Below are 27,237 nucleotides of genomic sequence, written 5' to 3' on the forward strand. Positions count from 1 at the left end.
TGTAAATCAATGGATGTGTAACTGATGTGATTCTGCAATCTGTGTATGGGGTGAAGGTGGGAGTTCATAACCCACTTGAATCAAAGTGTGGAATATGATATGTCAAGAAATTTGTAATGTTTTGAACAACCCACAATAAAAAATAAAAAAAAAAAAGAAACTAAATGGAAACTGCTGTCCCCCTCTGGTGGGGGAATAATTTTTCAACTTGACATAAAATACATCTCAAAGCTGATTTTTGAATAAATATTTGCTGAAGAATAGAATACTGAACTCTGCTTAGTCCTGAATCCATCATCCTGACACAATAAAATTTATACTAATTTAATAGGAACTTTATCTCCATCAATGCTCTGGCCTATATGAACCAAGGAAGAACTTACTCTGTATTGCCATGTGTTACTGAGTTAACAGTGTCTCTTTTAGTAAAAGCTCCTCCATATAGGAAATACCATGTAAGCATGCACCAAAATCTGGAAAGAGCTTGTCATTTCAATAGCAAAAAGAGGGTACATGCTCTGGTTTCCTGACATTCTCTCTGAGCACGATATTGGATTCAAATGCTTCACTGTAATGTTAAAATTTAATATGGAATCTAAAATCCAATTTTGTTCCCTGCTAGAGAACTTAATGTATATCTTTGAAATAATAGATTTTAAATTCATTAACTTTCATTGCAAGATCTATAACAGTTCAAAATATAGTGTTATAACACCTCTTGGAAGAAAAAAACAGGAAGAAACAATTTTAAGACTCTCTTAGCACAGGTTTTAATGAGGAACTATCAAGACACAAATCATTAAATGATTGATTATACTTATTTCTTCATAATGTATATATTTCTTTATAATATAAAGAAAATCTGCTGGTTCTGAAGTTGAATACATCTTTGAAAATTCTGAGTTTTTGAAATATTTAGAAAAAATCATAGCTATTTTGATGCTCATTTAAAGAGACAAGTGAAGTTTCAGAAAACAGGATGATTTTAAAATGAAAGTGTACTGTGAAAAATAGCCAAATTTATATTGAAATTGCCCTACCTGTGGTCTGAAAGTACCAAAAACACAGTTTTGTTTTGAGAGGTTTCTCAGTAATGACAGCACAGAGCACAAAACACACAGTTGCTAAGAGGACATCTCGTGGTTGCTGTGTAAACATGTGGCACATGAGCTGTTTTCTTGTCTCCAGCCCTAGGAAGACCCTGCATAAGGACACCATTTCTATGTTTACCTGGCAAAGAAATGCAAACACAGTATTTTGGGTTGCCTTCATAAAATATCTAATATTTCTAAAAATGTGGGTTTCAGATGCCCACTTTAAAGATATAGGCACTCCAACAGAAATTGAAGTCTGAAAAAGCTAATGGAGAATTAAATCACTATATGGAAGGGAAAACATTTTAAGTGAGAGACACAGTTTGATTTACATTTAGAAAATATATGATCAAGTTTCAGTTAGACGAGGAGTCTAATTAGCTGATGACAAGTTTGCTGATATATTCAAACATAATAATGCCCATGGAGTCTTTGAGGCATTTCTAACATATGGGGCCTCAACAAAAAGGCATTCAAGGCACTTTGGAGAGACTTCCATAATTACAACCTAAGAGAAGAAGAGAGAGTGAAAACATAGTACCCTCAACTTAGATCAGATTTTGTATTTTGTTTTCTATTGTTGACTCTCCAGTAATGCTAGTTGATATTCAAATCAGGTTTTAATGGGGATTCAATTCTCAACACAGACAGAATAGCAGATAAAATGTAACAACTAAATGTTGCTTCGAGTAACATTTTTATATATTTTTAGGATGAGACTTGTCATTCATTTTTAGAGACCAATGTCTGTTCAGACCAGTGTAGCTGTCATTAACAGGAGGCTGCCCAGGCTCATGAAGAAAACAAGACTGTCCTTCATGACATGGTTAGAATGGTGGGGCATATCTCAGCTCTTCTAACATTCATGGACTAGGACTTTATAAATATACAGAAATAATTTGGGGATTTTTTGTAGATATTTCTTTAGAAAATCATCTGGTTCATAAAGATGTACGTCTTTTTATTTGTTCTAAACTCATTAAAATTTTTAAATAGATTTTCATTATTTTAACCATTTGGAATTTATGTACACATCATCCAAATAGTGACTGGTTTTAATTTCCTGAATTCTTCAAGGTTAAAGAGTCAGCATATTACTGAGGTCTCATCATAATGGAATGAAATTAGAAATCAATGATAAAATAAAAAATAAAAACTACTCCAACACCCAGAGACTAAATAATATGCTACCCAATGAACAATGGGTTGCAAAATACATCAAGGAGGAAATTTAAAAATTCTTAAAGGTTAATGAGAACACTGATACAACATTTCAAAATCTCTGGGATACTATGAAGGCAGTACATTGCATGGAGTTCATTCCATAAAAGAAGAAAAAGTCAACAAATAAATGACCTAATACTACATCTCAAAGCCCTATAAAAAGAAAAACAAATCAATACCAAAGCAGTAGAAGACAGGAAATAATTAAAATCAGAGCTAAAATCAATGATATTGAAACAAAAGAAACAACTGAAAAAATTGACAAAAAGTTGGTTCTTTGAAAAAATAAATAAAATTGACAAACTCTTAGCCATGCTAAGAAACAGAAGGAGAGAGAAAACTCAAATCATAACATACATGATTAAAAAGGAAATATCATAACAGACACTACAGAAATACAGAAGATAATTAGAAATTATTCTGAAAACTTGTACTCTAATAAAATAGAGATTATTGAAGGCACCGAAAAATTTCTAGAGTCATATGAGTTGCCCAAGTTGAATCAGGATGATTTACACAATTTAAACAGATCAATTTCAAGTAAAGATATAGAAGACACCATCAGAAGCCAACCAACCAAGAAAAGCCCAGGACCAGATGGATACACAGCTGAGTTCTATTAGACCTATAAAGAAGAACTAATACCTATACTCTACAAATTATTTTGTGAAATAGAAAAAGAGGGAGCATTTCCAAACTTATTCTATGAGGCCAGTATCACCCTGATTCCCAAACCAGGCAAAGACACATCAAGGAAAGAAATCTTCAGACCAATATTTCTAATGAATATAGATGCAAAAATTCTCAATAAAATTCTGATAATTCAAATACAAAAGCACATCAAAAAGGTAGTGCACCATGATCAAGTGGGGTTCATCCCAGGGATGCAAGGTTGGTTAAACATACTGAAATCAATAAGTCATTCATCACATCAATAGATGTAAAGACAAGAATCATATGATTATCTCAATAACACAGAAAAAGCATTCGACAAATATAGCACCCCTTCATGTTTAAAACACCAGAAAAACTAGGGATAACAGGTACTAATCTCAACATTGTAAAGGCTTTCTATGCTAAGCCCCAGGCCAACATCATTCTAAATGGAGAAAAATGGAAGGCATTCTCTCTAAAAACTGGAACAAGTGAGGGATACCCTCTTTCACCACTTCTATTTAACATAGTTCTTGAAACACTAGCCAGAGCAATTAGATAAAAGAAATTAAAGGGATATGGATAGGAAAAGAAGAACTCAAAATAGCACTATTTGCCAATGATATAATTCTATACCCAGAAGACCCCAAAAATTCCACCAGAAAACTTCTTGAACTAGTAAATAAATTCAACAAAATAGTAGGATACAAAGCTAACACTCATAAATCAAGAAAATTTCGGTATGTCAGTGACAAATCCTCTGAAAGGGAAATGAGGAAAACTACCCCATTTATTATAGCCTCAAAATACACACACACACACACACACACACACACACACACACACACACACTTGGGAATCAACCTAACAAAAGAGTGAAAGACCTCTACACTGAAACTACAGAATACTAAAGAAAGAAATTAAAGAAGACCTTAGAAGATGGAAAGATCTCCCTTGTTCTTGGATAGGCGCAATTAATATTGTCAAAATGATCATACTAGCAAAAGCACTATACAAATTTAATGTGATTCCCATCAAATCCCAGTGACATTCTTCACAGAAATAGAAAAAGCAGTCATGAAATTCATTTGGAAAAACAGGAGACCCAGAATAGCTAAAGCAGGTGGCATCACCATACCAGACCTCAAACTATACTACAGAGCAATAGTAACAAAAGCAGCATGGTATTGGCATCAAATCACTATGATAGGAGACAGGCAAATGAGAGTGGTGGGAACATGAAGTTAAGGAAATAATTCTAGAAAGTGAGCCCACTGTGCTGACTCCTATGTGCTAACTTTTCTAAGCAGCAATCTACCTGCAGCTCTGCCTGGCTTAAGTGGACAGGATATGTCCCATTTCCTCAGCAAACTATCTGTTATCTACAGGAGAAATGTAGCTTTAAAAAAATTCCATTAAGAGAAATGCAAGTTACCCTGAAGGGGAGGCTTTTGTAACTCTTCCACAGACCAGATCCCAGAACTCCGGGAGATAAGGATAATTCACATAACCATAAAATCTGTAAGAACAGATTCCTATTTGAAACAGCATCAGGGGCCAAAGTGATCTAGAGTGGTCATGGCAAGGGGGACTTGAAAGTCTGAGGTCATCCCACTATAGTCAAAAGTCAAGAGGTGGATAGGAGTGGGATTCTCTAGAAACTTCTATGGAATCCCTCATAAAACCAGAAGTCAAGAGAGGCATGCTATCCTTTTTCTGTCACCCACTCACACTTGAGAGCATCCCCTTTCCCTTTTCTTATCCCTTCTAATAAAATCATATCTGTTGCTCTGAATGACATGTCTGAAAGCTTTCTGACTTATTTGCAAGAATGGGATCCAAGTGGGGAGGGCTTTGCACAGCCTCAGTTTCCCAGAAGCTCCGGCCCTGTAATAATTCCATCCCTCTGGCCTTTATTTCTCTTTTCATATGTGTAGAATCCTACACCTGGCATTCCATACATTATGCTAATAGAAGTGGTGAATAAAACTTTCTCAAGTTTTTCTTAATTGTTTAAATTTGCCTTGTTAATGGTGTCAAGCACATTGATTACACCTGTACACCAAGGTGATGTTCTTCTTAAGAAATAAAGGACAGATAAAAAATCCACTTTCCTAAGGCAGCATGTGTGTGTTTGTGTGTGTGTGTGTGTGGGTGTGTGTGAGAGAGAGAGAGAGAGATAGAGAGAGAGAGAGAGGGAGGGAGGGAAATAGATGTGGCTGAGAGTGAACAATTCTTTATTTGGCATACATAATTTCATTTATTTATCCTTTCATCTGGAAGACTTTTAATAATGAAGTTAGATAAAACAGTCTTTACTAGCTGTGATCCTTGAGGAATCTTGCTGTAATCTAATTCTACCCATACAATAAAGAGATTTGAGACAAGGAAGAGAACTCAGATCTGCCAGCACTAAGTTCCCTCTCTAATATTTCTGACGTGGAACTTTTGACCTATCCACAGAAAGTCTCAAACAAATAGTGCAGGTGTATATTTAGATAATTAGAAAGCCTATATACTTATTAGAATTATGCCTGTCTATAATGTCAACCTATAAATACTACTAGTATTTTATTATCAATGAGCAGAGACATTTAGCCCATCAAAACAAAAAAAATTTGACATCTTTAAACAATAACAATACAACTCTTTAAAAATTCAAATCTAATGCTTCAGGATAGATATTCACAGGTAAAAAAAAATCTTTGTGTTATATGAATTTGAGACTTGACCTCATCTTGATTGCATTCCATTGGATACCCTATGTTTTAACTATGACTCAAAGTGTGACAGTCTGAACACACAGTATGATAGTATTAATTTACTATATAGTATGAACAGCTCAAAAGACAGAGAATGCCTTTACTGTGGATGCAGTATTTTGATTAATGCCAATCTAAATTTTAAACCTGTTTAGGTTTGGGGTCATAGTTGATTGATTTACGGTTAGATAACCTCTGGATTTTTTTTCAAAAATTTTATCTTAAGCCAAGATTTTAAAAATTTTTTTTTTTACTTGTAAAATGGTTATAGCATAGGTGCATAAATTTATATTTATTCTAATTTTATTTTATTGAATTCATGACATTTTCAAAATAGTGAATTTTAGTAAAAATTATAACTTATTTAAAAATAGTTGAAACTTAATGGGTATTATAATTTAAGTACCTTTTTCATAAAGTGATAATTTATGTATAATGAGTATAAAATCTGACTTTCATGGGTGATTTAAAGGTAAGATGCTCATTGGTTCAAAGTCTAGCACCATAAAACTCTTTTAATACTTAGTATCAATATTACTTATTTTTTTCAGACTGAAAAGTTTAGTTACAATATGAGTTAAAGAATTAGTTTTAAGGTTTTAAACTCATAAAAATTTTCACAGTACTAGTATATATAAATGAAATTAAATATAATGTATTTTATTTGGATTGTGTTTAGAAGAGATACACTCTGTACATAATTCTATGATTTTATTGTCAATAATGTTTTAAACTAATCTACAATTAATTTGTGCTCTACTTGGCTGTAGGGCATTTCAAAAATCAAAAGTTTTCTTTAAAAGTAAAATATTGTGTTGAAATGTGTTAGAAACTTTTTAAAAATAGTATGAGCCTATATAATATTTAAAATTTTTAAACTTGTGCATGTGTGAAACTTCTGTTAGTGATTTGATCTAAAAAGTTTAAAACCAAAGTTTGATTCTTTTAGCTAGCATAGGCTCCAACTGATATTCAGTAAATTCAATTTTATAAGAAAATTTGCCAGCATCCTGAAACCATTTCATGATTGAAGGGATAGTATATCATTCTTGATGGTTTCCTGTGCAATCAATTCCACTAAACCAATGAAACTCTGTAACTAAATTAGTCTAAATATGAACACAGCCTTTCAGATGTAATAAGGAAATAAGAAACTATTTTCCAGGTAAATTCCAATATTCTGAAAATGTTCCTTTGGAAAATAGGGCATATTGAGAATCACATTCTAAATGGTTCACATGCACTGAAAAAAAGGCTTTGGTTGGAGTTGTAGATTGTGTTAACAAGAGTCTACATATACCATCAGATTGCAAAAGAATGAGCTGAGGGATCAGCCTTCTCCATAGGTTATTCCTACAATGCTGCAGCAAAAATCCTCAAAACACAGGAACACAGAGCTGCCATAATATCTTTTGCCCTTAAGAATCCTGGATAAAATTACTGCTCTCCAAAATTGCAGGTGAAGTTAACAGCCAACCAAACCTTTTAGCGGGTGAGCATTTCTGTGTATAAATTAAAGGGGAAGAAATTCAATTAAAGTGAACATGAAATACTTGCATATAAAGACATACAAGATTTTAAGGTGAGCCACAGACAGTGACAGGGGCACATGTCCCAAGTTGTGAAAATATCATGTATGTAGTCTTTAGGTAAGAGATCATATGGAAAACACCTTGTTTTTGTATCACCTACTAGTTATAACAAATTAGACAACCAGCTTTTTTTTCTGTTTTTCAAAGGATTTGATCATTTTGTTTTCTTTGCAAGGAAAGTATAGCAAGATACATATTTGTCTGAAGTATGCCTCTGTGTGCTATCTTCAATCAAAATGCTAACTAATGAAAATTTTCTCTGGTAAGCATCTCTTTTCTTGAGTTTAGGATGTGTGAAAGCTAGTACAAGCCTAGTGTTTGTGCACATGACACTCTGGTGATCAGTATTCAGTCCATACAACTGGGTAAAATGAGTGTACAGTAAAAGATTAATCTTACCCAAAGAGAGCTCTGGCCTTCAGCTCCCATGAAGTAATCTCTAAGCTCTTGGATGTGCTGTCTGAAAAAGTACTTTGTTTACCTGGGAGCCTTGGACTATATCAGACAGTCTATAGTAGCACTGCAATTTCAGTTGATTGCATTGGGAAAACTTGAACACCAAGAGTATCTGGAAAACTAAGTTCAGCCATGCAGAAGGTCAACCGTGTTAACATGATTGAGGCTCAATAAAAACTCTGAACACCAAGGCTGGGGTGAGCTTCCTGGTTGACAATACTTTTGACTTGCTGTGTCACATTATGGCAGAGAATTCAGCACTCTCCAGATTTCAACTGGGAGAGAATAACTGAAAGGTCAAGACTCAGAAATTCTGGAACCTGCCCCATATGACTCTTTCCTTGACAGATTTTTATCTGTATGTTTCCACAGACATGAACTGTGACTATACGATTTTAAAATATATTCTGTGAGTCCTTCTAGTGAATTATCAAATCTGAAGATGGTCTTGGAGACCTATGAACCTGCAACTAATGTTGGAAGTGAGGGCAGATCCATGCACGTATGAATTTGTTGGGATGAACCCAACTACTATGTATAACCACGAGGCTCTGAAAAAAAAAAAAAAAAACAACTAAACATAAGTAAATAAAAGAAGAAGAAGAAAAAGAAGTGAGGGTTGACTTGGGGAATTCAAAACTTTTGTAATAATTGTTGTTGAAGGCTACAGATTTTTCAGAGTAATTTTTTTTTATTTGTAACATTAGCAGTCAGAAAAGGAATGTCAGTTGTGTAAAAGGGTATTTATTGCCTAAAACTTCCCCTACTTCATGGGTCAATCCGTGAGTGCTACTCAGGCTTCAAAAGTCATTTTGATCATACTCTCTTTTTTAATTCTTTGAACAAATCTTGACATAAAAAATCTAATGGAATTTCTTTATTTTGTCTCTTGCGCTTTCTAAATCCTCTACTTTTAGGGTGTATTTGTTTTCTCCACTTTTTGCTTTTAATCTTAATTTCTGGATAATATTTATTCTCATGAATATGAACCTAATAAATATGTCAAAGAATTAGTGTCCCTTGTTTTCTTTTATATTTTAGCAGCAAAATATCTTTATTCTCCTGTACTTCTTTAATATCATTTTCTGCAATGGTTTATAAATTCTTTGAGGAGCATTACTTTGGATATCTAGTGATTATTAATTTGAATTCCCTTGAAAAACTGCAGTCAGGTTTTCTGAATGCTATAGAGCATGACGACATATATAAATAATTCTTCACCATCGTAATTTACGTTGGATACCAATTTTTATCTGTACTCATTTCAAAATGATGTTTTGTTCCATAAGTCCTTTAAAAAACCTAGATCCTGGTTGCTTTAGAGATTTGTTTGCCTCTCAGGCTCTCTCAATGAAATTATATGAGGCTTTCAAACTGCCTATCTAAAGATTTAGCTTCAAAGGTCCAATTGTAGAACATTTTTGCTTGATGGAGAAAGTAAAAGAAAAACATAGACAAGTTCTACAGATTTCTACCAATGTATGAATTACCTTAAATCTCTAAAATAAATATACAGAATTTCTGAGAAAATTATTTTCATTTCCATTTTGCTTTCAGGATATTTTTTATGCTCTAAAGTGTGCTGTCTATTGTAATTATGTTAAAAAGTAGATCTTTGATTTTAGGCAATTCTACATTTCACTGAACTGATCTGGCTTAGCTTCACGCTCCTAGTAGCTATAAATCTCTAATTGTATTGAAATAAATTTTTAACTAAATCACAAATTTAATGTTCATTTAGAATTCTTGCAGCATTATTTTCACTCTGTTGCTCTTTCTAAAAGATTTTTTTTCCAAAATGCATAAATAAGGATTTCAATTATAATTGGCAAAAGTGCAAATATGGTTCTCTTTCTTTTTTAACCTACATTTCTGGCCTTTCATTGCTTTTCACATTGCCATACATTTTCCTTAGTTTTCCTGTCTTTGACATGAAGGCTGATTGGTTGATATTTAATTCTTGATTGGGAAAGGGAACCACATGATAGCCTTCTAAAATCCATTTTTCTCAGATCTTTTTGAATTTGAGATAGTTGGAAAAGGGGTGGAAATAGCACTTAAAAAGCTTTCAATTCATGGCCTCTCATGGACAGGCTCAATGTACCCCCAAATCTGTGAGATTAAGGGGTCCAAATCTCCCCTGTAATACTGACCTTTGCACTACTGACATGGTTGGATAAGTGACATTTGTAATTCCTTAGTCAACTATGAAAGTGACAAGTTGATCTAGAAGTTGCTAAAATCCACCTCAGTCAAATGAGAGGCAAAAGGGAACTCCACCACTTCTGTAGACTTGTTTATTTTATTTTGTTGTTTTTGTTATTTGTTTGTTTTGGGGTAACCTTGGCTTCAATTAGCTATAGAACTGGTATCTTCTTTTAAAAAAATCAAAAGAGTGTAATTTCCTTTTACCTTTTGTTATTAGGTCATGACCCTGGGAATGAATCCCAGAGAAAAATCAAAGCAAAAGATGCTAACTTTGTTGACTAGTATCTTTCTTCTCCCACACTCACTGGAAATTTAGAATGCTCTGTCTAAAAGTCAGTAGGTAGGACACACCACCATATTTGACTTCTTTTATGATCAAAGTCTCCTTAAGTAACAAGAATATTCTAGGAAATATATCACATAGGATGATTGCCTATAAAGATTTATGAAACATAAAATATGCCATTCTAAACTGTGGCTATATATTTAACTATCTGCCTTCTAGCACTCAGATTTTGACTGCTGTTAAGAAACATTTCTAAAGGAAAAAAAATAGAATTGGAAAATCATCTGCTTTATAAAGATATCTCCAGGAGATATTACCAGGAGTAGTCAGAAAGTAAGAACATCTATTTTTTTTCCCTTTTAGTCTTACATCAGAAATGTAGAAAATCCCTTTCTTCTCTTCTTTAAAAATACAGAGCAACCTGCTTCTCTGTTGAAGCTCAAAGCACATCTCTTAGTGTCGCCTCTTAAATCATACCAGGTATTTTTCCATTTCATCAGAACAATCTGTAGCCTGACTCTATCCCTTCATAGCAGATATATAAATGATATGGCAGTAGAGAAATTGATGTCTTTAGTAATTCTCACCAAACGTTAAGAACTCTTTCCTCACTCCAAGTCTCTTTGAAGAGTTTCACCTTATCCTGGTCAGCAATGACTTAATATAGAGCTGCATGTATGAAAAGAAGTGATTTAAGCATTCAGCCATATGTCTTCTAAGCAAGACTGTTGTTGAGGAGAAAAGAATGTTAGGGTGTGGGAGTAGGGAGAGGTATAGCTGATAGTGAAGTGGGATCTTGGCACTGCACTGGAGTGTACAGATGTGGTGTGTATGCATCTGTGTGCGTACTTGTCTAGAGAAGAAATTAAGTATAATTTTATTATGTAAAAGTAATATTGCTTTCATTCACTTTTGAGGAATCCCTTCCTTTAATTGTTATTAGCTATTAAATATTTCATTTATCTATACCAAAATAATTTTGTTTCTAAATTGTTGGAAAACAGAAAACTGGCTCTTGTGTTCAGTTTTCTGGGTGTAATCTTCTGTTCATAGCTGCAGAAAAACTGCAAGTGATGCCTTTTCATGTAGGTGTGATCACTGGATTCATCTTCTATTAAAGTTATTTTTTAATCAGTTTTGTGTCTCAAATTATGCCAGAAGGTTTATGATGGTAAGAAATGTGTTACTTTTTGAAAAAGAGCCCCCCAAAGCTATGTACAGATGTGTTTTTCCCAAGAGTATTCTATACTATTTGATATGTTTTCTCTTTGATTACTAAAAAAAAGAGGAAGAATATGAAAATTATTGTTAAGTGGATCATTTTATAGGGTGTGGCAGATTTAAGAATATTTTTATAGTTTCCTATAAACATGGTCAGATAGCAAGTATCTTTTATTCTTTTTTATATTTGGACTTTGAAAAATTAGGAAAAGGCTGGAACATTAATTAAGTCATTTTGAACATGTTAAAAGACTTTTAAATGCTTAACATATTGTAACTGATGGTGTGATGGCAGATAGTAAAACCAGCTTGTGTGCCGTGCAGAACTCATGTCCTTGAGCATTTTTTACCTCCAAAATAGACTATAGTATACAGCCAAAATATTAATTTATAATTATTTTGAAATTAAGGAGTTCTGTTCTTATATATATTCTAGTCAATGAACAATACAAAACTGCAGTAAGCAAAACATGGATTTTTATGAAACTCAGATTAATTAATCATTTGTTTTCTCAGTAATAAAGATAACTATAAGACCTATATCAAATAGGACTCTGCCTTTTTTTAAATAAAAATGCTGATAATTATCTTTCATTTAATCTCTTTTTCTTCAGGTATTTTAGTGCCTTTTAAAGATTACATGTGAATTTTAAACAATTTATTAAAGCTTAATAGCTATGACCATTTTGAGGGGAGACCCATGACTAATTAATATTTTTTATGTTAGCATTTTTAATCAACACAGTTTCACAGTAGGGCTAACAATCACGTTGCTCACACTAGCAGTACAAACATAACCTAACAAAAGCATTAAAGTGGTCATTGTACAATTTGATGTCTCAAAATAAAAGGAATGACTTCTTAAAATTAATAAACTCCTAGCCAGGCGCAGTGGCGCATACCTGTAATCCCAGTGGCTAAAACAGGAAGTTCACAAGTTCAAAGCCAGCCTTAGCAAAAGTAGAGCACTAAGCAACTCAGTGAGACCCTGTTTCTAAATAAAATACAAAATAGGGCTGGGAATGTGGCTTCGTGGGCGAGTGCCTCTGAGTTCAATCCCCGGTACCCCTCCACCAAAATAAATTAATAAACTCCTTATAAAGAAATGGCTTCTCAATTGTTTCAGTGGCAAGTCTGTCACTCTCGCTTGTCATTTATTTTCAGCATCTAACTAGTTGCTCTATTCTATGGTTGTAATTGTGTAAGAAATACTAACCCTCTTTCTTCTCAGTTCTGTCCCATAAGTCTCATTTCCTGCTCTCCAATTCCTTTTCTGCTATTAAACCCGACTTTATCTAGATTCAAGAATAATCATTGTAAGGTGAATAGACAACTTGGAGCTCTTGTTAAACACAGATGTGGAAACACAGCCACTTAGTGTCCAGCCCTATTTAACATTAGACTTGCATCCAGTCTTACACCTTGTTTCTGACCCCCACTTCACAATTGATTCTGATAAATTGTTCCTCCACATGGACTTTGTGCATTTAAACAAATGTTATCATTGGTGAAAGTGTGCTGCTTTTCAAATTCAAATTTGTTTGACTAGGTTATCTTTTACCAAGCTGGTAAGCGGATGTAGGTCTGAAAACTACTGTCATTTTATTAGGTCAGTTCTTTGGTTCTGACTTAATATTTCTTGATATATGGCCCTCTTGGTCATAGGCCTTTGGGAAATTTACAAGCATTCTATTTTTGGCAAAAGCACAAATTCTAAAACTGATGTATGGAATTACAAGATTGCCTTGAAGTTAGCTGTTAGTGTACATACCGCAATGGACTGCATGTTTTTATCCCCTTCAAATTTATATGTTGAAATCTTAATCCCCAAGGTGATGGTACCAGGAGATGGTACCATTGGGAGATGATTCGGTCACTAGGTTGGAGTTCTCATGAATGGGATTAGTACCCTTTTAAAGGTTGCCCAGGGAGCTTTTTTGTGTGTCTTTCCTGCCATATGAAGATACATTTAGAAGACACCATCTATAAACAAAAAAAAACTTACCCTCACCAGACACCAGGTATCTTCGAGTATCTCATCTCAAAATTCCCAGCCACAAAATTTTTGAGAAATAAATTTCAGCCTTTTACAAATTATCTCGATTTTCTTATAATAGCCGATCATTATGGAAAATACTGAAAGTCTTCATTCATATGTCTTCACTAAATATTTTGTCTCTTCCTATTTATTATCAGTCTTCATTCACTTGTTTAAAAAACACTTTATTTTATTCATTTATTTTTATGTGGTGCTGAGGATCTAACTCAGTGCCTCACACCTGCTAGGCAAGTGCTCTATCACTGAGCTACCACTGTAATCCCTTCATTCTTTTTTTTTTTTTTTTCGAGAGAGAGAGAGAGAGAGAGAGAGGATTTTTTAATATTTATTTTTTAGTTTTCAATGGACACAACATTTTTATATTTTTTATGTGGTGCTGAGGATCGAACCCAGCGCCCCCCGCATGCCAGGCGAATGTGCTACCGCTTGAGCCACATCCCCAGCCCCCTTCATTCGCTTTTGATGAACACATTTACCCCTAACATTGAACTTTTAAAAAATTCCTAATTCCATGTCATATTTATTGCATTAAACACGGGGAAATGATATTAGCTATTGTCTCTGTCTTTCCATTCTTGGGCAGGATTATTGACATGATTTAAAATTAAAAAGCTTAGTTCATCACTAAACTTTGAACTCTGCCAAAAATAGAAATATTCTTAGGTATCCTGGGATTGAAAATTCTATAATACCCACATTTATGTGAACATAGACAATGTGTGCTCTTCACACCAGTACAGATCCTAGTCAGGTCTCATAATGTGGAATTATGACACGTAATTAAGCAGATAAAGTTTCAAACACTGATACCAGATGGTGTTTACCTAAATAACAATGATGTCCTCAGTTTACACAAGGCTGAAACTATTTCATTGTCTCCTTAACTTTAGTTTCAATTAAGTCACTCACCAAACATCCGAGTGAAATAAAGTGACTGTATATGAATCCCAATCATATGTGGGCACAATTCACTAGGTATTATTGAATCTTAGTTTTTTTTGTAACAAGTCATTTAGTTCTTGGAAATTGCTTTTAGAAAAGCAGATTTTTTTCTTTCCATTTTGCCTTATTTGAAAACAAGATTCTGAATGGGTGAGAATAATGGTCTCCATGTAATATCAAGAAACTTGTCCTTGATCTTGCTGCTAAGAAACATGTGGCTGCTCCTCCTTAAAATACTAATTCTCTTCTTTAAGGTATTTCCCCTGCTAGCATTCTCCTCCCAGACTACCACTGAGGATTCCATTTTGTTTACTTCCAAAGGGTTCTTTAGGCTGACCATTGTCACCCAGATCAGATTTCAGAAGAGCATGTCCATCACCTACTCATGTGATTTCTGCCTTACCCATGAGTTGGATTTTCAAGGCTTTAAACATTCAAATTTCAGCTCCTTTAAAATTCCAGCTTCTGCAGAAATGACAGGATGCACTGTGGCATCTGCAATTACAGTTAAACTTTAATATATCCTTCAATACTGATAATGGTAGCTTTATTGATGAAGGATGATGATGGGGCACTTATATTTCTACACCAATGTTGAGAAAGGGAAGGAGGATGAGAAGAACATCCTGTTTCTCTTATGGAAGAGTCATGAACTTTTAGAAAACTGATAAAACAAGTGCAGAGGAGAAGTAGCACATATATTATCAAACTATACACCTTGGTAGGTAATATATTTTGATTGTTTAAAATATGCTGATCATGTCAAAGTTTTTTCTACCAGCTATGAGCTCTCTGAGACTGGGAGTTCTTTGTACCACTATATAATACTCAGATTTTTTTCCCCATACAGTATTTGGCATAGAGTGGTTAATAATTGTCTCCAAATGCATAATTGAATAAATATAAATACTAGCTATTAGGTGCTCTCAGCCCATTCTGTATTCCCAAGTACCCATTATTTCATTATAAAATTTGTAAAAACTAGTGTTTTCTGTAGATGTTCAAAAGATATTGGAAAATATTAAAATTTAAATTATTTTTGAGGACACTGGTTCATATTGATTCCCATCAACCAGTTAGAAGGCCAATAAAAGCATAAGGAATTATAATAAATTTTATGCTTAATTTAAAAAATTTAATTTTGGTTTTGGCAATCAATTAGAATCATCCCTCCCACACTTGCTTTATTATTCAAACAAGCAGAGACATTTACAAACATTCAGATTCCCAGCCCATCTTTTGAAAATCCACAGCAGGGCCCAAATATATTTCTCAATAACCTTTCTCCATGATTTTCTTGAAGACAAGTTGGTGCCTCATCTACTGAATTAGAAAGTTCACCAAGGGGTTGCCATGAATTCTTGGTGAATATGAGCCATTCATCTTTAAGGACCAACTTAGTCTTTTTAGAAACAGTGTTCTTTATTTTTTTTAATGAAGAAACCTGAATAAATTTTTTTTTCAATTTATGCTTTAAAAAATACTGACTAATTTCAGGGAGGAAAATAAAATATTACCAGCTTCTTAATTCCTCAGAGAAGAAAGTTCCTGTGGCATGAATTTAGATTTAATTTAAATAACATGACGTTATGACTAATATATTGGATGAGAAAACTCATTTTCATTTCTATTTTCCCAAATATGAACTCTTCCTGTAATTTATTATTGTTTTACTTTGGCTTATAACCTGAAAAAATTAAATACTGCAAGTGTCTGTCAAGTTTTGCAGTTTTCCTGCTAAATGCAGTAAAAAACAGCTCCAAGAGTGTAAAACAAATGTCACTTTCATAAGAGCAAAGGAACATTTGACTTTCAAATAAAAAAAAAATGCAGCTGAATCCATGTTGTAAAGAAATATAAAAGTTAGTTAAGTGTTAGAAAATATTGTAGACTGGAAAGAGAAATACAAGAATGTATATACTGTAATAAGAGTGTCATCACAGGCTCAGTTACAAAAGATTTAATGTGTAGTGTTGTTATAAAACAGAATACTAGAGAAAGTTACAATCTTGTGAACACTGTGGGAGGGTAGTCAAAAACTGGTGTCTTAGTGAAGAGAACAAGGCGTCTATTTTTTTCTCACTCGACTTTAGGTATGTGTGTATGTACAGGTACACATACACATTCACATGTATATTTATATATTCCTATGTACATAGGAAATTTTTTTTGGCATTGAAATCCTGAAGCTTAGTCAGTTCTGACTAATGAAAAACAGAAAGGGCATTCATGTATTCTTACATTTTCCTTTACACCACTTATTGTAAATCTAGAAATGGTTATTATTTTGAGATTATTTTTATAAAGTAATCTTGTATCTGAATCTGCTTTCAATTTCCATATCCATGCTCTCAAAATCTGTGAAAGCAGACCCCCCAACAAAACAGAAGGCATTAAATAAAAGAAATAGAAATCTTTGTTAGTAAATATTTCCTTTTGAAAAATGTATCTATAAAACGTTTTCACATATACATTCATCCTGAAACATTTAAATTATTATATAGTTGAATTTACACTTACAAATATTGAAGATTTATTTTTTCCCTTATGGAAAGTAACCATGGAAAATAAGGCCTAAATAATGTCAAGAATAAATAGGAAATAAATGACTTATTTAATCCCAGGAAAGTTAATTGCTAATTGCACTCAGACCTCCTAAAAAAATGAAAATTTTTGAAATTACAGGTAAAATATCTAGTAATAATAGCAACAATAATCATTTTGATATTCATCAAAAATATATTGATTGATATATATCTCAATAACCTTTCTCCATGATTTTCTTGATCAGACAAGTCGGTGCCTCATCTACTGAATTAGAAAGTTCACCAAGGGGTTGCCATGCATATAAACACATATTGTATATTCTTATGTACATATTCATATATTCATATAGCCTGACTTTCTAAGTGTTTAAAGGATCTATGCAATACATTTTCATATTTATGTTATTAATCTCCCTTACCATGAAGGAATGAAGAGGTTCCATGCCTGTTAGCTCCTTTTTCTACATAAAATATTCCTTTATCGTAATATTAATTGTTGCATTTTTATGTGTAGTTTATAGGTATCCATTGTCTCCTCTAATAGTACTAAACTTATATTAGGCTTTTTTTCATTGTATCTAATTAGTTATAATATTATAAGCTAACTGACTAGATTTAATTTTAATTTTAAAACTATCAGGCAAATAGGCTGAGTTAGCCAAAAGGTCATATGTTTCTAGTATAAAAATGGTTCAATTTTTCAAAAATTTTCACACTGTATAGATAAAAGAGTGATTTTTTTTCACCTCACATGAGAATTTCTGCTTATAATTTTTTCAGTAAATAGTGTAGTACATTGCTATTCTCACAATTTTTGAAGTTTCTTAATGGAAACCTACTTTTTCACATAGACTTATTTTGGTCATATCCAAATCATATATTATAATAAATGTGGTTCTATGTACATGAATTTATAACTACAATTTACTTTGTTGGCTTTTAGAGGTAAGTTCCTGGGCCTGAGCATTCATTTGGAGGCAGCCTTCATAATTTTAAAATGTAGACCATAAATTCTAAAGCAATAACTAAAATAACAAAATATTATAGCTATGTTTAAAAGGACATAAATGAAATCATTTAAAAATCCAATTAATCCAAAAGAAGCCCCACTCCCAAAAAAGGAGAACAGAGAAGGTGTAAAAATAGAAAGTAAATAAATAGCAAGATGATAATTTTAAACCTAATTATATCAATTTCCAAATCAAATATAAATGATTTTAATGCTCTAGTTAAGTAGCAGAGATATAATGGAAAATACAGAGTATGCTATATAGAATAAGTGCATTTCAAATATAGAATATAAATAAGTTAAAAGAATAGGAATAAAACATTAAAAAAATAATGAAAAGAAGGCTTATACTTCTATTAGTACCAACGTAGATTTTAGAGCAAAATATATTACATGATAAAGTGGTTGTTTAATCAAAAGGACACTAAAATCTTGTTATGCATATTTTAACAGAGCTTCAAAGCACATGAAGTGACATTGACACAACAGTAAGGAGAAATAGACATATCCACAATTGTAGTTGGAGATTTCCACCTTCCTCTCTCAGTAACTGATGGAACACAGATAAAAAATCTGTATGAATATTGAACACTTGGAAAACACTATAAAGCTAGGTACAGTGGTGCACTACTGGAATTCCAGCTACATACACTGTGGTGCAAAGGTCCCAAAATCTGGGTCAGCCTCAGCAACTCAGCAAGACCCTGTCTCAAAATAAAAAATAAAATGGGCTGGAAGTGTAGCTTAGTGGTAGAACACCCCTGGGTTCAATTCCTAGTATCTCTCTCTCTCTCTCTCTCTCTCTCTCTCTCTCTCTCACACACACACACACACACACACACACACACACACACACACAGAGAGAGAGAGAAAAGGAAGGAAGGAAGAAAAAAGACTATAGAGCAACTAGACAAACTTGACAGAAAAAATTTATGTTTGTTCAGACTGAGATGAATTAAAATGCATTAATAAGTAAATGTCTATTCTATCTATGAAGAAGAAATTTAAATATTTTTCACATATAATCAATAAGTTAAAAGTTTAATATAAATGGAGACAAGTATTTTTCTTTACATTTCTTCTCTAAATAACTCACAGATTTTAATATTATAGTTGTACTTATTACACATGTAGAATAGAAGAAAATACTATGTGTCTTACATTTAATTTCAAGGCTATGTAATTAAGTTTAAAAAACTCCATATGAAACAAATCACATGTATGCATCAGAGGGCCTACTATAAAAGGAAAAGACAGGAACTGAAATAGTTATTTGTAAAAAAAGACTGAAAAAATATTGTTTATAGTTCATAAAATAAATTTGAAGAAAGGTTTGCAAAATACTCGATCTTCATTTAATCTATGGTGCTATTGATTATAAAGCATGCTCTTATTTTAAGTTTTCCAAGGAAAGAGTAAATGTTCCCTATTCTGAAAGTTTAAAATGTAAAAGGAATGTGTATCCTGAGCTATTAACTGGTTGTTCTGACAGTTAAATGCAAATAAACTTGGCTACCCAGATATGAAGGTAAAAATATCTCTTCTAAAATGAATTTTGTGTGAAATGAATTCCGATTCTATTGACTCATGGAAATTACCACTACAGGCCTAGTGTTTCTGAGGAATTTATAAATTTTCTGCTTTCAACACTTGAAGAAAGAAACATTCTCAACCTCTCTGGATAAAGATACCAGTATGAGAAAAAGGCCAATATCAAATAAAAAATCATTATTAACTCAGATACTTAACATGTATGAAAGAGGTTGCCATATTTTCCCTGAAATCCCTTAAATTTTTCTGTTGATGTCTTCAGAAAGCTAGAGTTCTTTGCCTGAAGACTCTAAGCAATGAATTAACTCAATGTCATTAGTTCAGTTGAGGCAAAATTTTAATATCTGATCCTAATTAGGCACTAGTATTACCCCTGGGCACTATGATTCTTCAGGATCACACAGAACTTGACACTTGTTGATATATAAAAAGATGTTTTCAAGATGATAAAAACTTAATAAAAACCAATTAGAAATTGTAGTCTTAGAATCATATTGTATGTGTAGACACAGATAGTTATAAAAACATATTATACAACCCAAAGAAAAGTCAAACAAACCTATTAATACAAACAGGATAACTGAGCAGAAAATTTTTGATGAATTGCTATGATATTTTTTTTAATTTCTAAATTTCCTACTTGTAAACATAATAAAGGAAATATTAAATATTTTAAAGATAGTAAATTTTTGAAATTTTTTTCTTAAATAATGTTTGTTCTAGCACCAGAAATTTGTTTTGATAATAAAAGTAATAATAGTAGTATGTGTCCCAGAAGTAATCATTTATATATGCAGTATGGTAAATTAGTCAAGTTTCTATTAAGTTTCTAAGACATGAAGTCAATCATACATAGCTATAACAACTGACAAGGTGGGAAATGTTATCAGAAAAGCAGTTTTTTTTTTATAGGTTTTCCAATTACATACTCTACTACAAATTCCCTGACAAGGTTTTTCTTTAAAATTTCTTATTTAACATACAATTTTTAGGACTTGTAGCTGTTATTTTCATTATGTGTGTGTGTGTGTGGGGGGGTGTAGTTCATTCAGTCAACTTGAATAGAATGTGATCGTCTAGTTGTGAACTTTGTTAACTACTTAGATGCCTTACCTTATCTTTTCTTTGTTTTTCATCCTGGTATACAGTCCAGTGTTCTCCATCATTGCTGTAGGCTAGTTTGTAGGAACCAACAAACTGTACGTGACCAAAATCTTTAGCTCCTTGTGTGATGATGCCAGTCACTTTGGTAGGGACAAGAAGATCCACCTAAAAGATAAAAACACACAAATTAAATGTAACAATTGGATCCTTTGTAAATTTGATTCCTTTGTAAACACGAGAAATTAAAAATGATACATGCAAAACCAAAAATATGCTTGGCTATTGTATTTTGAAAGAGATGACTGAGTCTATTGTTCGTTTATGATTTTGATTTTGTCATTGGCTAAATGTGGTCCAAGATTCCTTGACTAACCATTTTGACCATTTTAAAAATAAAGCAAGCGTCCCCAGATTCATTTTATACTAGACTGATTCATCTAGCTGTGCAGTTTCCATATAACTGAGAATGGAACTGGCAGGGTAACTTTGAGATTGATTATTGTTTCTCAGAACTTATGCATATATTTCAATTTACTGACTTTTCTAATTAATTCAATAATAATAAAAGTAAAATTGTAGCTGTATATAACATGAACAAAATTGTTCATTTCATAACAAAAATTAGATATTTCACAATTAAATTTAAATAAAAGGTAAACCTTTTTTAATGAATATAATCAATTCAGGAGTATATAACTGAATAATAATAATCACTGTCCAATGAAGATTCCTATTCAGAGAGCTACAATTCTGAAAAGCTTGAGAATAAAGTCAATTACTCCTCAAAAATGTAAGATTACAAATATGCATTCCTGACTGGTGGGATCTGTGCTTATACAGTGCTTTTTTCTCTCCTGCAAAACATATAGGTCATGAGAACCAGGTCAATTTAGTCAGCATTAACATTGTGAAAATATAATTGAAGTGCAAAAAAAAAAAAAAAAAAAAAGGATGGTTTTCATCAAAGAAGAGTATACAATATTAATAGTTTAATAATTTCCATCCTCATTCTCTCATTCTTTCTTGCATCTTATATTTTATAACTCTAATTAACAAATGAGTCTAAGAAGCTTTGTTTTTAATAGGACAACTCTTGAAAGAATGTTACCTTTGGTTTTATTTGTGTCCCTTGATCTATACATCTGTTTTCATCAAGTGGTAGCTGTCTACTTCCACCTATTTCCTATCACTAAGTGCCATGCTACATCCGTGATCTTATCATCTTTAATTCTCATGAGACCATCCATGTGTGTGACCTTGGTGCTTTCAACTACTATGTCCTTTTGTTTCTGTTTCAGATCCTTCATCCTGTCAGATGTAAGGTGGCCATAAATAGACTGCCATGGGTCAGATGCAGGCCATAAATGAGAACAGAGAGATAGGGGCAATGCACACAGAATAAGACCATATTTAGTTGCATAGATGCCATCAGTATAAATATGAAAAAAAAAGTTTCTAATGTGTCACTGTGTGTCATTATATACTTTTAAATTCACCTGGAGTTTTTTGCTCATTTTTTGGAACATGCATTAAAAATATTAAGCTCAAAAATATCACAAATTAAGGTAGATAACTACATTTAATACTTTATTTAAAATAATTCCAGATAGAACATACATTTTCCTGTGTTCCAAATATGTGTCGTACCATCTAAAATATCATGTGCTGTTCAACAGTGCAGGATGGCAAAATTATGATATCCTGGGAAGGAAATGGTTGATACCAAACATTGTACCAAGTGTAATTTTCTATGTGCCTAATTTCATCCTTTCAGGGACCATGGAAAATGGGATATTATCTCCTATTTCCATATGAGGTAGTAGATGCCTATAGAAGTAATGTAACATGTGATCTGAAGATAAGCAGTGAATAAAGAGAAAGGGAGAATCTCAGATTGCAAACCATGTCTTTCTGCTTTAAAGGCCCATCATACATATGTATTCTCCAAGTAGGGAATCACATTTTCTTCCAATGATTGGTTTTCTCCATCCTCTGTAACTACTTTAGAAATTTCTGAAGAATCACCACACTCATCAAACTGACAGCAAGTCTAAGACAAACAAAAACAACCCTGGATTTACACTATTAGGAGAGTTCTATGTTTAATCATGAATTTCCTCTGTGTTCTTCTGCTGTCTGGGCTTAAAATATTGATTGCTTTGTTGTCCTAAATCCAAATCTAATTGCTGAGAGATTCTCAGGTAAAGCTGCTGTTCTTTACAATATTCTTCATGTTGCTGACACTCAACCAGTGGTAAAATAAATAAATAACATATAAATAAAATCATCTCACAGAACTCTGAGTCACTGTGTTTCCATCAAAGGAAACTCAGTGACACCACGGATATGAACAACCCAGGGTCGAATTCTTCAGCCTAAATGTCCATGAATCCTGAGCTCAGATGACGCAAGGAGGAGTCTTCCTTCATCTCCTTTCCTGTGGTGGTTCTGCCTTCAGCTGGGTTTCCTGCTGGGTGGAGATGTTTTCTCCCAAGTTGTGTGTCTTGGCTCTTTCCAGCAGATATGTTTTTCTCCCCTAACTGCTCCCCTTCTCCAGTTTTTTTTTTCTGATCTAGAAATGTTTTTCTTTTTTGTACTAGTTAAGCTAGCCTCTCTGCTTAAATAGGCAGCAATCTGTTTCAAGCTGGATTTTGTCCTAAAAGTTGCCACATTAAACTTGAAATACAAGATCTCAGCAAAGCACTTCTTTCAGTACAAAATTAATCAGCAACTCATACATAACATGAGGTTGCTGAGAGGGCATGTACAGAGCGGATCCTGAGACATGCTCCAACCCCAGAGTTCAGCATGTAGTATCATTCCAGAGAAGGCCATTTCTCAGAACCTAACACTTGCCCTTGGCCTCGGACAACCCTGACCTCTAATAGATCTTCTAAGTTAAAGCTGACCTACAAATATTCTGGACAAGTTACCTTCTGCTGTTTTAAATACTCATATCCTGAAATTTGGCTCAAATAGAACAGGTTATTTAGGGCATTGTGTTGGCTCAGAGTACTGCATTTCATGTCTGGGTCTATAATGTATAGGTAATAGGTTCTCAATAAATGTTCTGCTGGATTGGGCTAAAGCTGCTTCCTAAGTATGTTCCACAATGAAGACCCAGTCTATGGATAAGGAAAATAGCATGTAATAATGCAGCTGCCTTTCTACAATACTCCCATGTGAAATTACATTATTCATAAAGGAAACTTGCTATTTTAGCTGTATACATGAATTTTTACTAGTAAAGGTAACTAGCTAAAAGTTCTGTCCAGTCTTTAGGAATTTGATTATTGAGAGTCCGCCTACTCTAAGGAGCTCCATGGTGTGGGGTCCTGAATGGGCTACATGCCTTTGGGCAAACTATTCTACTTCTTTACATCTCAATTTCCTCATTAAAAAAAATCTATATCTATATATATATATATGTATATAAATATGAGGATAAGAGTATTTATAGTATAAAAAGAGTTAACATTTATTAAATATATAAAACAATATATGAAATACAATAAGTAGGAAACTTTGATGACAAGCTGAAATAAAACTGAAGAAAGAATCTAGTATCAGTCTGAGACAACCTTGTCAGAAATATACAGAAAAAAAGGAAAAGGGGTAGCTGAATTGCTTTGGAATCAACTTCTGGATATAATATATTCTGATTATATTCTCAAGATGTACAAAAAGATAATCATTTCATCTGTTCTTAAAGTAGATCAAATTTAAAATGGTTCGAATTCTCATGTATGAGTTACATTATTTATAAAATATAAATAAAAATTTTTATGACATCTTTCATATCTCTATTTGAATATTGATTTGTACTTCAATAGGAAATGGTTCTAAATTAATATTAAAAGAGAAAATTTGGTTCCAGAATGTATTGTGATTTATTTCACTCCAATTACAGGAATGATAGTAAGAGGGCAGGAACACTTATTGAGAGAGGCTTGAATGACTTAAAGTAAACAAAAACATTGCATAAGGGTTATGTAGGAATATTTGCTGTTATAAAACTCTATAATATTGTTTTACCAAAGCATAAATTATTTTGGAGCATGACAAAGTTAGAAAAATGGTGTGGAACATCTGCAAGCATTTGTTAGAGAAAGATCATGATAAACTGCATTTCAGAAATCTGCACAGCATCCTGACAATGTCTCCCTGGAAAAAGATATGTAAGGTTTAAAGAGTTACTTGTTTTTTATGGAGACATTCTTAAAGGGTTGAGGAAAATAAAAAGCAATATAGATATAGAGGTGTTCAAGAAAAGTGAACAGAGCTGAAGAGATTTATTACAGAAATGTGCAACTCAGCTGCATCTAAAGTGCTCTAGTTTTTGCTTTTATGTAATTTAGCTTGGATTATGTATTTTACAACTTCCTGGAGCTTTGTAAAATTAACTCATTAAGGAGAAATAACACTAAAACTAATATAATTATCTACTGCAGTCATCCCTTGGTATCTAAGGGGAATTGGTTCCAGGACCCTGCTGTGGATGCTAAAATCTGCAGATGTTCAAGTCCCTTATATAAAAAGAAATAATATTTGAATATAACTTATGTATATCCACCAGAGATTATTTAAAATAATCTCTAGGTCATTTATTATATGTATACATTCTGAATTTTAAGTAAATAGAGTTAGATGGTATTTTTCAGGGAATAATGGTTAAAAAAATAATCTCCCTCCCAAGTATTATCAATCAACATTTGGTTGGATTTATAAATACAGAACCTACAGATACAGAGGGACAAACTGTATTAAGAAATTGAGTTATAGGACAAATGTTTAGATATATTTTGCTATAAACAAATATTTTAACCTTTAGAGTAAATAGGTCAATTGCACATAATCTCAATTATATTTAAGACATAAAATATTTGTACTTGGAGTTTGGACAATATTGTGGGTTATCAAAGTATATTGTTGCAGGCCAAGTGGCTAATGTGCTAAACTTATTATGAGCTATAGTTTAGCCCCTATATCTGATTTGATATTGAGTTTCTAAGGTTTATAATCCTTAAACTATTCTGAAGTCCTGTTAATACAAGAATTCTAAAGCTCATTATTGTACTCTTCCCTTTATTGAAAAAGTTTTAAATTCCCCAACATTATTTTTTAACAATTTTAAATAGCAATTTCTTTTTCTAATTTTTCCCCACATCATATCTTTAAAAGTAAAGCAAACAATATTATACCACAAAACAACCTTTCAAAGGATGCAGAGGCTTCACTCTTATTTGTGTTTTAGGATGTGCTTTTTATATGTGAAGCCATACAAGGCACTACTGAAAACTTTCTCTGCTCAGGTGATCATTCAGTAGTGCATTCTGTAGAACACAGGGCATATTGTAGCCATTCCAAATATTCAGGTATCTTCTGCCCTGGACTCAAACTTGAGATAATTTCATAGTTAACCACCTGCAACTGCAACATGGACAATGCTATATGTCAACCAGAGCTGCAGCCATGGTTGCTTTCAGCTCACAATTACTAACTTTTCAAAAGGACTTATTTAGAGTCATATAAGTAGTGTAACTGCGTATTTGTATTGAGAATGGGAGCATAATTATGAGGATTTTATATTTTATAATTTTTATATCTTACCTGGTGAATGTATTCATGTTACATAGGAAAAAATTAAAATACAGAAATTTAAAAAACAAAACCTTTGTCTCCCTATCAGAAACAAACAATGTTTATGCCCTGTTCATATATATTTTTAGATAAATTTATAATTCTCGGTATTTGAAAAATATTATTGGTTATCAGATGTTATTTACACATCTCATCCACATTTGTAGGCAATTATTTACTCTCTCTTAACATTTCACTAATTTTCTATGATATTATTTCAATTTTTTTCTTATTCTAAAAGTCATCTTGAGAATTTTCCATAATCCTGCTCTTAAAAATCAAAAACATTTTTTGTCCCCAACTTCATTTTTCCCATTACAATCAATAGTCTCATAAAATCCTAGTCTTCTCATTCTGAACACATATCTCTTTATTCCTAGAAACTGAATTCAAAGAATTAAAGTCACTGGATCAAAGGCCATTTTTAAAGAAATAAAAATAAGATTTTTAAACATGAAAATATTAGTTGGTACACAGATATAATCAGGAAATACACTTAAAACTAGTTGTCATTCTACTATTCAGTTAACTCCAGTTAATTGCTTTATATACTTATTTCTAGATATTTTTCCATGTATCCTATAAATTTAGATCACATTAAATATGTGGTTTTGAAATTTAGTGTTTTTTCTCACTTCCCATGTATATTTTGCATACAAATAATTTGTAATTATTTAGTAATTATGTAGTCCTATACAAATGGCTATACAAATATGTGTGGCTATACTTATATGCGTGCATTGGATATAAAATTTACTTTATCAATCTCCACTTGATGTTTGTTAAATTAAAAAATAGTGCACATTAATTATACAGAACAATGGGTTTCATCTTGTCACATTCATCATGCACATAATTCAATCAGTTTCACTCCCTGTTTTCTCCCATT

General features: G+C 32.6%; 1 protein-coding gene across 2 annotated transcripts in view; it reads right to left on the minus strand.

Moving 5' to 3' along the window:
* The window catches only part of Edil3 (EGF like repeats and discoidin domains 3), a 399,045-nt gene that overhangs the window by 9,164 nt on the left and 362,644 nt on the right, over positions 1 to 27,237 (minus strand). For both annotated transcript variants that reach the window (XM_048800248.1, XM_048800247.1), the window contains one exon: positions 20,718 to 20,873. In XM_048800248.1, coding sequence (XP_048656205.1) covers positions 20,718 to 20,873 — 156 coding nt within the window. The remainder of the gene's footprint in view (positions 1 to 20,717; positions 20,874 to 27,237) is intronic.

This window comes from Marmota marmota, unplaced genomic scaffold (genome assembly GCF_001458135.2).
Source record: "Marmota marmota marmota unplaced genomic scaffold, marMar, whole genome shotgun sequence".
Classification (NCBI taxonomy): domain Eukaryota; kingdom Metazoa; phylum Chordata; class Mammalia; order Rodentia; family Sciuridae; genus Marmota; species Marmota marmota.